General features: G+C 35.7%; 1 protein-coding gene across 5 annotated transcripts in view; it reads left to right on the forward strand.

The window, feature by feature from the left end:
• The first annotated feature begins 14,775 nt into the window (after nt 1–14,775).
• The window catches only part of LOC149186062 (peptidyl-prolyl cis-trans isomerase FKBP16-4, chloroplastic-like), a 219,715-nt gene continuing 218,382 nt past the window's right edge, over nt 14,776–16,108 (forward strand). Inside the window, exons 1-2 of one of the 5 annotated variants that reach the window (XM_089410886.1) lie at nt 14,776–15,100; nt 15,186–15,339. In XM_089410886.1, the coding sequence (XP_089267012.1) occupies nt 15,204–15,339 (136 nt within the window). In that variant the 5' untranslated portion in view covers nt 14,776–15,100; nt 15,186–15,203. The remainder of the gene's footprint in view (nt 15,101–15,185; nt 15,340–16,108) is intronic. The other 4 variants (XM_089410885.1, XM_089410882.1, XM_089410884.1 and 1 more) reach the window with 4 other exon arrangements.

Consider the following 16,108-nt stretch of genomic DNA (forward strand, 5'->3'; position numbering starts at 1 on the left):
ACAAAGCCTTCAAAATGGTCTTTTTATCGTTGAAGCGATAATACACTAAAAACCCCGTAAAACACTCAAATCCGACCAAAAGCTGTTTACCCGGATTTCAAAAAATATTAAATTGGTCATATATACTTATCGGGTCCAAGCTCGATATCGCAATCGAAAGTCATTGAGGTCCAAGGCCCTGTATATCGGGGAACTTTGCTGACTGTCGATCGCCGATCGCCGATATCGGCGTCGGCTGATCACACCTCTGATCGCCGATCCGATCTAATCAGAGATCGCTGATCGGGGGGTTCCGTTGTGCTTCTTAACTTCGCCCCTTTGGATGTTCCAATTGCAACTTTTCCTTTTAAAGCTTAAAAGTCCATTTTTTTAGGGAAAATCCTCATTTTCCAAAGGAACAAGGTAACTTTCTTTTCACGATAACTTCATCATCCAGACTCGGATTGAAGTACTGTTCACGCCGTTGGAATCATGACGACGAGATCTACGCTTTGGTCCTAGGTCAAATTCATTCTGAGCACTTTGATTTTGAGCTTTTCCATGCCATTGTATCTGAAGATCCACCTAGATCAATAACTATGCTCCCATGATGAAAATCATCATGAAGTACTTCACTTGTGAAGGCAGATTTTCTAGACTCTACACATAGCACATTAGATTGCTCATGCACTTCACAAGAGTCAAAATGCTCAATATTCCTTATTATTTGTTTAGAAGCATTGAAAAATGGCATACACAGTTCAGGGAAAAAAGCATGATCAACAAATGAACAACCTCTTTCAACACTCTTTGATCAAGACCATTGTCATCCATCACCTTAATCAGTTGAACATCTCATGGGACACTTTCATTTCCAATGATATTTTCACTGCTCCACAAGCTCCACATGCTGAAGATATGCCTTCTTCATCTCATCCCACTGATCATCATGCTGAAGACATACACCCTCCATCTCAGCCCACTACATCTATCCCTCCATCATCTCAGCCTATTTCACCATCATCATCACCATTGTATGATCATATAGGGTCACCTAGCAGAGCTGAGGTCATCAAGCCTAAGAGGGAAGATTTGGGCACATTGGCATATACTTATCAGAGAGGTCATAGGCAGGTGTTTGCCCCATAGATTGTGGGAGGGGCCCTGCCTTCTTCATCAGCAAAACAGGTACACAAAGGCAAAGAAAAGATGACAGAAGCAGAGGTTCAGGCAGAGATCAAATATGAAAAAGGAGAAGAGAAAACTTGATATCCTTGTTGAGGCCTCTTTCCATGCTTGACATACTTCATCAGCAACTCATGTATCAATTTTGACAATTTTCTGGGCATTTTTTTGAAATTTTTGGGTTTTTGTGCAAACTTTGACAGTTTTTGGCACAGTTGGACTGTCCTATGCGTAGAACCCTAGGCGTTGCGCACCTTATAGAGGCATCCAAATGAAAAAACAAGACCACCATTGGATTCAGAAGGCATTAAACATGTAATTTTGACTATTGTCACACCAAAATTGGATAATCTAACAGGGATAAATGGCCAAAAACACCTCAAAAATCACATTTTTGCCCTCTTTTTCAGCTAGGTGTTGCGCACAGGAGCAGTATTGGGAGATTGAATTTTTGGAGGGTCAAATCTTATCATTTTTTGGAACCAAGTACATTTCTGGAAACTAGATAGGACAGGCTTTCCAATGAGATATCCTAAGCTCAATTTGGACATCGGGAACCCCTTCAAAACTCAGCTGGAAGAAGGCACTGTTCACAAACCAAAGGCGCTGCCCATAGACCACTGGAGCTGCACATAGGACTAGTTGCCTGATTTTTCACTATGTTTCTCCAGATTTGATTTTCATCCTTGGAAATCAAAATTTTACTGATGTAATTGATGTTGTAAATGTAATTATGGTCTTTTTACTATTACCTGGGGTAAATACATTAGGTAAATAGACTCCATTAGGTGTAATGAATTAGTTTCATTGTAATTAGGGATGAGTCATTTTGACCACCCTACATTCTAGCTATCAGTTCAAATTTTGGTGGAACTACTCCTCCTCTCATGGATTCGACCCCTGAGGCTGGGAGGAGTTTGTTTTGAGGCCTATATCTTGTATTTTTCAGTCTTTTCAAAGGTTGGACTCAATTGGATGTTGTACTAGTGATCAGAGACATTATTGTATCGGATTTTGGCCAATATTAGTAGATGAGCAGCTATTTCTTTTGGATACATGTGGTATGGATGTTTAACATTGTTTCTTCTTTGTTATCATTTGTATGAATGTTTTGTAAGCTCATAAACCATTTCATGTCTGTTATATGGTAATTTTCAAGTTGATAGGCAGAATACATGTTTGCTTATGCTCTATTTTGGGAAAGTTATCATAATTTGTCCATTTCTCTTCAATTTAGGAAGAATACATCTCATATGCTCTTCCTAACTCCTCATCAGTCTTAAACAATCTCATGAAATCACCTTTCAAGTGCTAAGCCTCCTTCCTACCTTGCCCCTTTGAATGTCTGCAATCATATCTTATTTGCCTTGACCTAGCCTCTTTGACGTAATACCCTCATCCAACAATAACCCCATCAAATCAAATCAAACAACCTCTACACATCATAACTAGCCTAAAAACCTAATCCATCAAGCCCTCTTGGATGCGATTCTTTGGAGAGAGCCCTCTCTGGCTTGGTAGGGCTAGCTACCAAGTCAAAAGGTTGGTCTGTGGTTACCTCAACTGGACTCTTCCTCAGCCTTGGAGATCCAGAGGAGTGATAACACTCCCACCTTACCAAAGGCGTTAGTATTTAGCCCTAGTCTACGGATACCTCCCTTGAGGCCTCAGTGTTATAGGAGGGACACTATTTGGAAGGCCTAGATTGATATAGTGTGTTCATTCTCCCTTACACCATACTTGGCACTTTTTATGTCACATTACAAACTCCTTATATATCATCTCCATTCTATGGTTTAACTTATCAGTAGATCATTGCGATTTGATACCCTCTTATCCACATCCTTGATTAGGGCTAGGAAACATTACTCTGGAGGTTGATGCCGCTAAAAGAATGGAAAATCATATTATGGCCACAATGAAAGAAAAAGAAGAAAATTAAAATGCAAAAGATGGTTGGGACATAATTAGAATATGGGCAAAAGCCTAGCATGAGCTCTACCCTCCTGATTAGTCATTGTTGAGGCCAGTTTTGGAAAAAAGATAGTTGAATAAATGTCAAATTTTTGAGGTAGATATGGGAATTGCATGCAAAAAGGTGGAGCATAAACAACATAAAGAAGCGGTGCGTAGATATGTCACAGAAGGAGGTGTGCACAAAATTGTTGCAAAAAGGAAAACCGCGCCGAAAGGAGCAACATAGAAAGTGAATGTGTGAAATGGTTAAGTTTAATTACATCTTCAAATCAATTTTGATTTGGTCTATATTAGCAAGTGTAGTGTCTCTACCCATGGTAATTTCTGGGGTAATTGTTTTCCTTGGTATTTCCCATTGAATAAAAACATGGGTAACTATGTATAAATATGTTGATGCCAAAGGGATTCAGGTTGGTTGGTTGGTTGGGTCGTGATTAATTCTATAATATTCCCTTGATGTTGTTGTATGTTATGAGATTTAGGTTCATGATCCAAAGTGAAATATTGATCTAATGTTGTAATTGTTGCACCAAGCGCCCTTCAGATGATTAAGGAAAGTTGGTTGAAACTCAATTTGTTCACCTTTATTATGTTTTGTGAGATGATTGCATTATTTATGAATTACATTTATTATTACAATGTTAGGCTAATTAAGCCATTTTAGTTGTCAATATTTCAATATCTATTCTATATATTCACACCCGAGGTTAGCGTATGAATAATGGGTAGGATGTTGTAGAATGGTTGCACTTGCTCGATACAGAAGCCTGATTTCTACAAAAGTTTGGTTCCTTTAGTCCCCCTCGATACCTCAGGTAAGACTTCACCTATCTCACAGGTGATGCTGAAAGGGCTGATATCCAGTTGGGCTTTAATGGGCACACTTTGTACATAACCTGGGTCGAACTATAAATACCACCAACAAGCATCACTCAGTTTACGAAAAATTTTAGGGGCTAATATTCCAAGTGGGATAATTTTCCATGTTTTTCCCGAAAAAAAAAAGGATTCGTCAGTTTTCAGTTTTGCTAAAAATGATTCACCCAAATTTTATAGTATAATTTTTTCTCACCTTGAAAATCATTGAGATTCTATATAGACTATATAAAATAATTATAAATTTGAATATTTTTACAAAAATATCACTAAACATTTTACAGGTTTCATATTGGGTACTAGTAATATTCGCTAAGCTTTCTAAACTTTATGATACATTTACATCCTTAAAATTTTACCTAACTTAGTTGTTGAGCACTTGATACATGTCCCAACCCTGATGAACGATAAACTTCTCATCTTAAGGGGTAAAATTAAATGTTATATCATAAAGAGAAAGTTCTAACTCTTGAGCTATGCATCCAAAATAAAATCATTATTAAAAAGAAGCAAAAGTCGCATTATAGGGGTAGAAAAGCAAGCCAATCAAGGTAACTGATGCCTCCACGATTTCTTCCTCCATTACATCTATACACCTAGGATATGGTCTCCCACTAGTTGGTCCCTTTGACCATGTAACTTGGCCATGAATCCTTTCCCCTCCATTGCCACTCATTTACACTGACACCAATTGATTGAGGGTTTGACCTTGGAAATTCGACCTCTCCTTAGGGGTTGGAAGCACCTAATAGGGTTGACTATTGGCCACCCCTACTAAGGTAGGGAACACCTTTACATGACTTATTTTAGTTAGATATTGAAAGGTGATCCTAGTTTTAAGTATTAATATGCCCTTAACATACAAGTTTGGTCCACTTAGATGCTTATATGATCTTAGTCTCTAATGAATGGTTGTTTTCACTCGAGTTTATGTTGCCTTTGTCAAGTGGTCCACATCATCCCATGTCTCGAGGGAACCCACTCCATAGGTAGCCAAACCTTTCTAAGAGGTTGATGAATTAGCAAATGCAATATTGCCCACTTACATCAGAGTGTTTTGAAAGTGGAAACCATAGGGTTTCCTCCCTTACTCCCTTTCGGGGTTTGATATCCCCATAGTAAATTTTTCCCGTAGACTCCCTCACCCAAGTAGTAGGCACATGTTTCTAAATAGATCGTAAAAAATTACTAAAACTTTATTGTTTCCTCTTCCTCTCTCAATTTCAGCCCTTCAAGGAAAGCCGCTAGGGCGAGGGCATAGGGTTGAATTCAACTAGGGTAAATTTTTTGGCTAGTTTTGAGGATTTTTTTGTTGGTTAGACCTTATAACATAAAAACCTTCCCCTTTGCACAATTGGAATAACCTCCTTAGGGCTGATGTCACAAACCCAGGGAATTTTGCTTTAGGAAAACCCTAGTCTCGATTTAAAGCTTCAACTTAGGCTTTTTGAAGAAGGCACATGACTCCTAATTATTGATCATACCTATCTAGCAAGGCTTTTCTTGGTCTTACATTCCTAAATGTGCCACTTTTGTAGCAATTTACTCAAACCCTATGCTATAAGTACCCTTGGTAGGTTCCTTGTAGGGCACACTATTCCTTATTGCATTAGGTTAGCCCTTGTTCTTAGTCTGAGTGCCTTACTTTATCCCCTCAAAGCAGTCACCTTTGATCTATTACCTTAGAATATCTATTAGGTGACCCGCATTAGGAAGCTGCCTTTGTGGTGAAACTCCACTAAAGAGCCAGGGGTGGAGTGTTGAGGCGACAACATTTGGCCTCCACCTCATTGTTGTATCTGGGTCTAACCGTTGTTTTGTGAGGTCTCTCACATGACTTGCTAGATTTTGAGGTAACAATGGCAAAATAGGAGACACTACCCTAAATATTAAATATATAATATATACAAAAATAATTGTAAACACATAATCATTCACAAATTTATGCAATTAAAGCAACAACATGCATGATGCTTGGGAATTAGACAATTTGGAATTGGGTTTCAAATTAGGGGAATCATTGTAATTCTCATTGTAAAATCATTAATGTCCAAATCAAAATGAAATAAATGCTACACCATATAATTACATTTGTCTATCATTTAAATAATAACGAGACAATAAATTCATAACAAAAGTAACAAAAAAATGAATAGAACAAGGTTCAAATTGATAGTCATGTTCAATCAACAAATTCATGAACCTCTACATCTATGTGTCATGAGAAACTACCAAAATTATTTACAATAATGTGAACATAACTTCCCTAGTTCAAATATGACTATTATTCTAACTTTTTAACGCAAACAAATGAAGAAAGGTTGACAGTTCTCCAAGTTTTCATGGAGAAATTCTTGTTCACTTGGAATATGCTAGAAAATCCCCTGTTCACAAAAAATCCAACTTCAATTTCCTTAATATACTAAAAGTACCATGTTATAGAACAATAAACTTATTACAAATTAAGAAGGTTGATGGAATGGGGTGGCATATTTTTTTCTTAAGGCATCACATTTCCATGGAATGGAGTCATAATTGCTTTGAGGATTTTCAAATATAGTTACATACTATTTGTTAAGGATTTTGCCAAAAATGAAAAGAGAACACAAATCAAGCAAACATATTCACCCCCACAACAAATCAATCGATTATGTTAATAGGATGACCATTATTTTATAGACAACTCTATATGATATAATGATCATTCCGTATTAAAAATTATATGTTATTATGTTTTGGGTTGGTAGCTTAAGTAGTTTGGAGTATAGTATGTTCTCCAATAAGAAGGCACTATGGCTAATTCCTAAACCCACAACACTCCAAACTATAAGTAGGGCCCATACTATAATCTAATATCGTATCTTTAGTAAGGGTCATATTTATTAATTGGACTCCTCTATAAACTAGTTGGGCCATTAATGTTACCAATGCAAGCTACATAAGGCTTAAGTTAGGTGACATCATCATACAAGGTCTGAAGTGTTAAGGCATTAGCCAACTAGTTAGTTATGGCTTACCTCTTCACAGACTTTTAGGTAATAAAGTGTAAATAACTTCTCTATAGGTGTGTAGCACGTCTCATAATCAACTACAAGACACACTAATAATCGATAATGGATAGGGAAGACATAGGGGATACCCATAGGGACATATAGTGGATTATATCCCTATGGGGTAAGCGTATAGGTTCCCTCCTCTATGGGGATACCCTAAGCATATTCTATATAGGGATATGGAGCTTATTCCCCCCATAACCCCTAATAACCCCTATACCTAGGTAATACCCCCTAGATCCTATAGTTCCTTATAATATAACACTTATAATAGGGATATATAGGGACCCCTAGGGAATATAAGTTATAATAGATACCCCCATAGGGATAGGATCCCTAGAGATATCCTTATATCCCCTTACGTAGGTATAAACTATATGGACCTATGTACCCTAGAGATATAATCCCCTAAGCTAAGGCTATCATGTGGGTAACCCTTTGTTAATGAGGGTTTTGAACTATGATCCAATAACTTAGCAGTCTCTAGGGGATATATAGGATCCTATAGAGGGTCCTATTAGTATATAGTACATCCCTAGGGGCCCTAATTGAGATATAATATATGGGGATATAGGGTATACCCCTATATCCCAATTAGGGGCTATAATATATGAAGAAGGATTCCCCCTAGGTATATGCCATTATCCCTAAACATAATATTATCCCTAGTAGGTGTTATCCCTAGTGTCCCTATTATTCCCTAATGGGATATCCCTATGGGAACATCCTTATCACCAACATTATTTATTCTCTTATGTATCCCTTCCCTTAAATCCTATCCATTCATGTGGTCACCTTTGTTCTTTCACGAGGTATCTTGAACCCTGAAATAATTGAACATTTCTAACTAACTAAAGATGGTTATCTCTTATCATCCCTATAGGTATAGACTATAGTATCCCTTAGGGGCCCTTAATATATAGGGATAAACATACTATAGGTTATATTGTATAGAATAGTATGCTTAGTGAAATATACCCTCTATTAATAGTAACCTATATCTTATATATATTAATAGTATTAATATAGGGGTAGGGTATACCTATGGTGGTTATAAGATATATTATTGTGGATACCCCACAATATATATTATATATATCCCCTTATTAGCAATGATTATCCCTATGAATTTGGTATAGGGGGGTATGGATACCTTATAGGGATAAGGGATATGATAAGAATGTAATCCTTTGGGGAGTTACCTATCCCTAGGGTTCACCTATCCATGCATTGCATGCTGATCTTAGTAGCCTTCCTAGGGTATAAAAATGACCAACGACTGTGTAATGTCCCCTAATAATAAAAATAAAAATAATATAATACAATATTAAAATATAAGAAAATAAATGATAAACAATAAAGAAAATATAATAATAGTAAATAAATAATAAATAATGAGGAAAATATAATAATAATAAATAAATAAAATAGTAAATAGCAATACTAGAGTTCTAAATAAATATAAATAAAAATAAACTATAAAAATAGTAAAAATAAGTAAAGTTAACAAAAAGTAAAATAAAATAAGAAAAAGTTAAATTAAGAGAACTATAAAAATAGTAACAATGAATAAAGTTATGTAGGGAGAAAGGGAAAATGAGAACCCTACAATATTTCTAATGGTGAAATGAATGGTAGCCTTCATAATCAGTGATCAACTTGAAATGATAAGATAAACAAAGAGTTATTAAAATGATTGAGTGATATCTGAATTATGGGCATGCATATGTATGATTGAGAAATCATATTCCTTTAATGTATTCAAATAGTAAACGTTGAGTGGATTACTTTTGACAACCCACTTTATTGATTCTTTTATAGGGTCTGTTACCCAAATTGTGATATTAAAACTAAGTTCAATCATGGTATCAAGTATGAAGATCGATTGGTTCCTTAGCTTTAAAATCATTGAGATTGAATTATACAAGTTTCGGTTGTTATGCAAAGGCCATAAAATGCTTACTAGTGAAGAAGAAAAATATTACATCTATTTGGAATTACCTATAGAGAATTGTTGTTGTGGTGACATGTATGACGATATGTTATTGTTAAGATTGATATTGTTCTTTGTGGATTAAGGTTGACCCCTTAAGATTGGTGGGCTTGACAATTTTAATGAAAGTGTTGTCCGTGGGTTGAGGATCTTGCATTAATGACGTATGGAATCAATGGAAGTCGTGAGGGATATGATCTTAGGACGAACATCGATTGAAAAGAATATCAATATCAATGGGTGCGTTGTGTTGTTATAGGGAATTCTCCCATAGACTAGAAAGGGAACCTACAAACTTAAAACGTTGAGATCGAATGAGGATGAGTTGTGTAAAAGGAAACCTAGTAATGATGACTGAATAGTTAGAGATGATTGAATGATGAATATTATATACCATGGAGTTAGAGGACTATTAAGCTACAGTGTTTGAATTCATAATTAAAATCTATGGGGTGTATTAATTTGAGGGTGTTCCTTCTCAAGAGAGGAATAATCTCCTACCCAGTCAACTATCATTGATAGTAAAGTCAAGTTCCCCATTAAAAAACAACAATATAGAAATTCTTAGAATGAAGAAGTTGATTAAAGCCGAGAAAACTTCCTTGGGGCGTATACCTAGTGAATAACATGGGAGTAATAGGTTGAACTATGATAATCCTATGACCAACTTATGCAATGAAGTGAAGGATTTTCTCTCTTACTGGCACATTCTCCTAAGGATATTGATGGGTGGGTTAAGCAACATGATTGGTACACTTCACACTAATGACTTATATGATTTAAAATGATTAAGATTGGAAGTTGTGAACAATTATAATTGGTTAGAAATGGCGAGTGATTAATCTAGGAAATTTTTTGAAGGATAATGATTGTTAAGCTTATGGAAAAGGAAATAAACTATGTAGAATAACAAGAAAACATTGAGCATGAAGAATACGAACATATGTTGTTGGAAATTCTATAATAAGACTTCAAGAAGAATTATGCATAAATTGACAAAAGAAGAGAGGTCAAGTGGTATTGAGATGAGTAAGCCTTTTGAGGATGTCCAATGATAATTACACAATGATGGATACATCACTAGGGATCAACCAACCATAATGCAAGTTGATTAAGCACGATAACAAACTTAAACAAGGATGACCTAGTGTCTGTGTGTCACTAAGTAGAATGGTACTAGAATGGATAAACAAAATATGTATAACAATCATGGAATTTTAATTTGATATCGATGATTATAATTTGTACATCTAGTAATATCTTAAGGATGAAATTCACTAAATTTCCTTAAGGAAGGGGGAATACATGACTAGGGATTAATTTTAAAGATGATGAGGTTTATTTGAAGGCTAAACATGTACTTAAATGATTACACCTACTATGAAATTCCCAACTTCCTAGTGGAAGGAAGTGTAAATGATTATTGAAAGGTAATTGGTACCTTGATGAAAACATGACACTAATGGTATTGATGAGATAACCTAGTTGAATAATCTTATTTCATCATTAGTATTTTTTTCATAAACAAATGAAATTGATTTTTCTGATGAATCATGAAAAGAATGCTTATAGTGTATTATTGTTCTATATTTGGTAAGTGTTGAGATGATTCTCATATTGATGATGTTTCATGATGTGATTATATGTGGAAAATGATGCACATGTGTTCTTATTCGTTCAATTTGATATGATAATGCTATTGTATGCTCATAATGGATATAATATGCATAGGGATTATGATGTTATGTTGAGGTATATTGACATGGGGTTCATTTAGTATGTGATGATATGTCTTTGATGTTGAATTTTGATGTTATAGATTAGGAGGATATTATGATGTGAAGCATGTGGTAGTTGTATGTAGATTTATGACATGCAAAATTTTGTGATAACAATGATGTTATGTTCTCATGATGACATGCAAGACTTGACATGTAGATTATTTTCTATGATACTATGGTTATTGCTAATGCATTAAATGTATGTTGAGATGTGGTGATGGATAGGAAATCCATGAATGGGCCGAGAGGGCCGGTTTATTTGATGATCTTGTAGGAGCCCATACCTGTGAGGGAGAATATGTAACACCATATGGGCTGGGGACATACTCAATCAACACTACATATGCCAGTGGTTCCTTTGTCTTGTATAGCTCTTGATGGATAGCTCTTGAGGGGCTATGAGACCATCTTGAGGAGGCCAAGTGCCTGATATTGTAGGCTAGGTGCCTAGTATTGGATTGGGATGCTGAAGTCTGGTGGGGGTGTAAGGACTTTGATGTCTGGGTTTGTGTGCCTTAGTAGTTGTGGAGGGAGTGGGCCAGCCTTTCGAGATGCCTGGAGTCATTGAGTACCGTACTGGATGCCTGCCTTGGGGCAAATGAGGTCTGAGTCAGGCGCAAGCCTTGGGGCCAGCCTTGGACTAGGATACAGACCGAGGAGGCTTATGCCTGGTTCCGAAAGTGGGAAAAAGGATAGAGATTCCTTGAGATTTCCCGGGTGTTGTGAAAACTTTCGATGCCTGCTAGTTATACTAGTTCAACAGAGGGTGTAAGGTAAACATGAAGTAACAAATAACTAAATAAATAAAATTTTAAATGATGCAATTTAACTTCGAGACAAAGTTCCTTAAAGAGGGGGAATATGTAATGTCCCATAATAATAAAAATAAAAATAATATAATATAATATTAAAATATAAGAAAATAAATGATAAACAATAAAAAAAAATATAATAATAGTAAATAAATAATAAATAATGAAGAAAATATAATAATAATAAATAAATAAAATAGTAAATAACAATACTAGAGTTCTAAATAAATATAAATAAAAATAAACTATAAAATTAGTAAAAATAAGTAAAGTTAACAAAAATAAATAAAATAAGAAAGAAACTATAAAAATAGTAAAAATAAGTAAAGTTATCAAAAAGTAAAAAGGAATATAACAAGAAAGAATTATATTAAGAGAATTACTAAATTAAGTTAAACTTAAAATAAAGAAATAAAAGTTGCATGTTGACACATGGAATGTGTGCATAGGGTTCCCCTTCCAATGTTTGCTCTATTTAATAGACGGTGAGGAAAATGAGAGATCATTCCATGATTCCATCATCCATTCTCTTGGGAGAAAAGTGCTGTGAGACAAAGGATTCCTTGGCAGTAGTACGTTGATTGAGGGCTCGGGGGTGGCCAGTTGTAGCAAGATTTTGTGCAATTGAGCCTATGGTTGGGTGGAGAGTCGTCCCAAAACTTTGTTGCGGTTAGCAGGATTCAAATAACGTTCAACTCCGAAATCACAAGTAAGGAATATTATCGCCACAGGTAAGTTGTCTCTGCTCATATTTCCGAAATTCGATGTTAAATAGTTGATAAATTGCGTGTTGATTATAATTTGCATGATTAATCTAATTAGTTGTATGTTTTAATTTCGGGGTTGTTACAAACTTCCCTAAAGCATAGAAAATGAATTGTGCATTTTTAGGGGGAGATACTCTGAACAAAATAAAAAAGGAAGTGGATTGTACCTAGAAGACCAAGAACTAACTCATAGAGTCTCATGATGGCAATCAAGAGTGTCTGCAAAATGCCAATGTATGTCATGGAGCTTCTTGTTATAATGTAAAAGATACCGTATAGGAACAAAATCTCAGGCATTATCAAATTCAACATACCCGCTTCATAAAAAGAGTGTAACACTCTATCTTTTATTAGACTCGTATAACATGTTATTATTGTCTAAGGCTATTCTATATGAATAATCCTATTACAGATTACATGCTAATATCCATATCCTTTATATGGAACAAAATGATATGGAATAAGGGGAACCCCTATATTAGGTTAAGTGGCCCATATCCCTGATATCCCTAGGGATATTATTACCCATTATCCCTATATCCCTATAGGATATACCCCTATATAGTACCATTAAGGGACTATCACCTATATAGTAAGGAAAAATCCCTAGACACCTATACCCATAAGGGATTTGTTGTCGTATGGCATCCCTTATGGATATGGACTAGGGATATTATTATAGGCCCCCCTTTGTTAATAGTGTCTACGACTTCACTTAATGACTGAGCCTCATCACCTAGGACCTGAGACACCCTCACTTTATCAGTTTCCTGGTCGACGATTGACTACTCGCTTTGATTCAATCCTCTTATCTCAATAGATTATGATAACGATGATCTTAAGAGGGGGGTATTATATTAAGAGAACCAATTATAATATATAGGGGGTTACCTTGACATAGAATCAACTATAGTATATAGGGATTGTGTTAAGGGTATATATACCTGTATTAGGATATATTGTTTAGGGGATATATATTATAGAGGGATACCATGATAAGGGGACTATAGTGTATTATATATACCCTAGTGGTATCCCTATATATACCATTAGAGAATATAGGTATTCCCCTTAAACTTATATAGGTTCCATATAGGGTATAGGGGATATCCCTATGATACCCCTATACTAGGGATACCCTAGGGGACTATCACCTATTAGCCCTATAGGGGACCCTTTATGGGGATTCTAACCTAATAGTTACTATATAGTAGTGTGCAGGAGCACTAACACGCTACTTGATACTCTTTGTACAACAGATAGAGCAAGAAGTTTGGAACAAGATTCAACAGTTCCAGACACTGTACCTATAAATAACAAGGGGCACACACTAACAAAGAACTAACCCTCAAGCCATATGTAAGCTAGGTTATAAGGACCAAACTACAAGAAAATATGCAGGTTATAGGTGAAATATCTTAGGGGACCCCCTAATATATATATATATATTAGGGGGGTAATGGTACCGAACACCTATTATTAGTAATATCCCTATTATCCACCTATATCCCTTAATATCCTTATTTAGGTATACTTGATCCCTCTATGGTTTGTCCAAGTTACCCTTGTAGGTGAGGTAGGCGACTTGCCTGGACTGATCTATTTGGTTTAGTTCACTTGTCCAGATAATAACCCAACAACTAACTTGCTTAGTATTACTAGCCCAACAACAAGCTTGCGAGGTAGCCAAGGTTTCAATGACTATTACTCTTTCAATGACTAATGGTTAATGTGATATTGTTTCACGAGGTAACCAACGCAATATCAACATGAGGTTTGTGTCGCAATTCTAATCACTTCACTACTTGCTTAGGCAAATGATATGGCTTGCTTGATGGAAGGAGTCGTTGTATAAGCTGTATGAGATGGATCACGGGGCTCGTTGGCTAGTGGTCTAGACAAGAAAAAATATATATAGAATAGAGAAATTATCCCCCTAATAAATACCTTAGGGACCTTATGGGGGATGTCCCTTACCCTTATCCTTTAATTAGGTTTTAATAGGGTTTATCTAGGACTATTATCCATTATAAAGGGGTCTTTGGAGTTATAGTGGTTATACCCTCGGTAAGATCGGTTACTTGATACTCGATTTTCTTGGTTGTGACCAAAAAAACATGGTAGATTCGATTTTCTTTGATTGTGGTCGGAAACATAGTAGGTTCTCCTATTCACCATAGTTCAATTCCAAATAACATGTTTAACCCTGGTAATAAAATGGAAAACAAATACAATTCTAAAATATTATTTATTTATTTGACTTACTCCGTCGTTAGGGATTTGAAAAAAAATTAAAACCAACAAAACAGAAGAAATAAGTCAAATAAGCAGGTAAACTCAACCTGTAACAATCCACCATTGAGAACGTGGTAATCGAAGTCGAAGTAACCACTGCAAATAGAGATCGAGTAACACCAACATTACTTTCGGATTTTAAACTGCAATGTGAGATAACAACTCATCAGGTCCTTCATTCTGTGGTCGTTTACACTTGACCAACCATATTTCAACATGTCAGCATTATCTCGAGGCAAATGGAGGGAATGAAGTTGAAAGAATACTGCGCAAACAGAGAACAAAAATTGGTGGACAATGGCTTCTTCACTCCGCAGTTCTCTTTTTCCGTCATGGGCTTTGGATTCCAAGTCTGTATGCTCCCTATCTAACCTCAATCCAGGTAACAGTGCATCAATTTCTAGTTTCTCTTATATGGTATTATGCTCCCTTATTTACAATGCTATATCATTAATATAAAAAAATAGCAATTAAACGCAGGGAAGATGGGGCTGCCTTCCATTTCTACGCCACTGAATTGGAGGACTTGCTGCTGTTCACACAGTTCTGAATTGTTGGAGCTAAATGAGGGGCCCCAATCCTCTAGAAGGAAAACTGTGATGGGGTTATCCACCGTAATAGGTATAATTCTATGCTTCCCTTTTCCAAATTACTTGCACATGGCTTCCATCTGATTGGGCTATATACATACATATATGGATGGTACCTTCCGCCAAGATGCCAAACGTGGCGTTATCTATTAGATATGTTGCTACTGTGGGGCTGTGGTAGTTAATTCTGTTGGTCTATTCGATGTGGCAAGACGCCTTTGGGGAATTTTGAAGCAAGTCTGCTTGTTGGAATTGCTTTGATTTAACCACTTGACCAAAAATCACTTGAATATTTGAAAAATGATTGTTATATACCTCTGGAAGCAATGATATAGCTACCTGACAACATATTTGCTAATTTGGAACCGTCCTAAGCTATCTGGGTTGTGTTCGAATTTAGAGACAATGATGAAACTTGGAAAATATTCGTAAAAATATATGATGATATTAGCCATTAAGTTTGGCAAAGAGAACGGGGTTAGAATTTTATACATTAAAAAAAACAATAATGTATTTTTGAACTTCACATTTGATCATAAATATACCAAATTAAATCTATAGACTGAAAAAATGTTATAACATCACTGTATTTTTACCGGATAGTAACATTTTTTTTTTATGATTCCTTTCCTCTGGGCATCTCAATCATTTCTGTTTTCTATGTTTGCGAATTTGATCAAATAATAGGTGTTATCTCTCACATGGATATAATATGATAAAGAAATGTCGCATAGAACTGGAGACATGCCTCTAGTTATTGTCTTTGTCTCCAATGATATGGTCATATATAGAGCAAGACA

The sequence above is a fragment of the Pinus tabuliformis genome, chromosome 3_1, assembly GCF_031772625.1.
Source record: "Pinus tabuliformis cultivar Carrire ecotype Pingquan chromosome 3_1, CPIR1, whole genome shotgun sequence".
Classification (NCBI taxonomy): Eukaryota; Viridiplantae; Streptophyta; class Pinopsida; order Pinales; family Pinaceae; genus Pinus; species Pinus tabuliformis.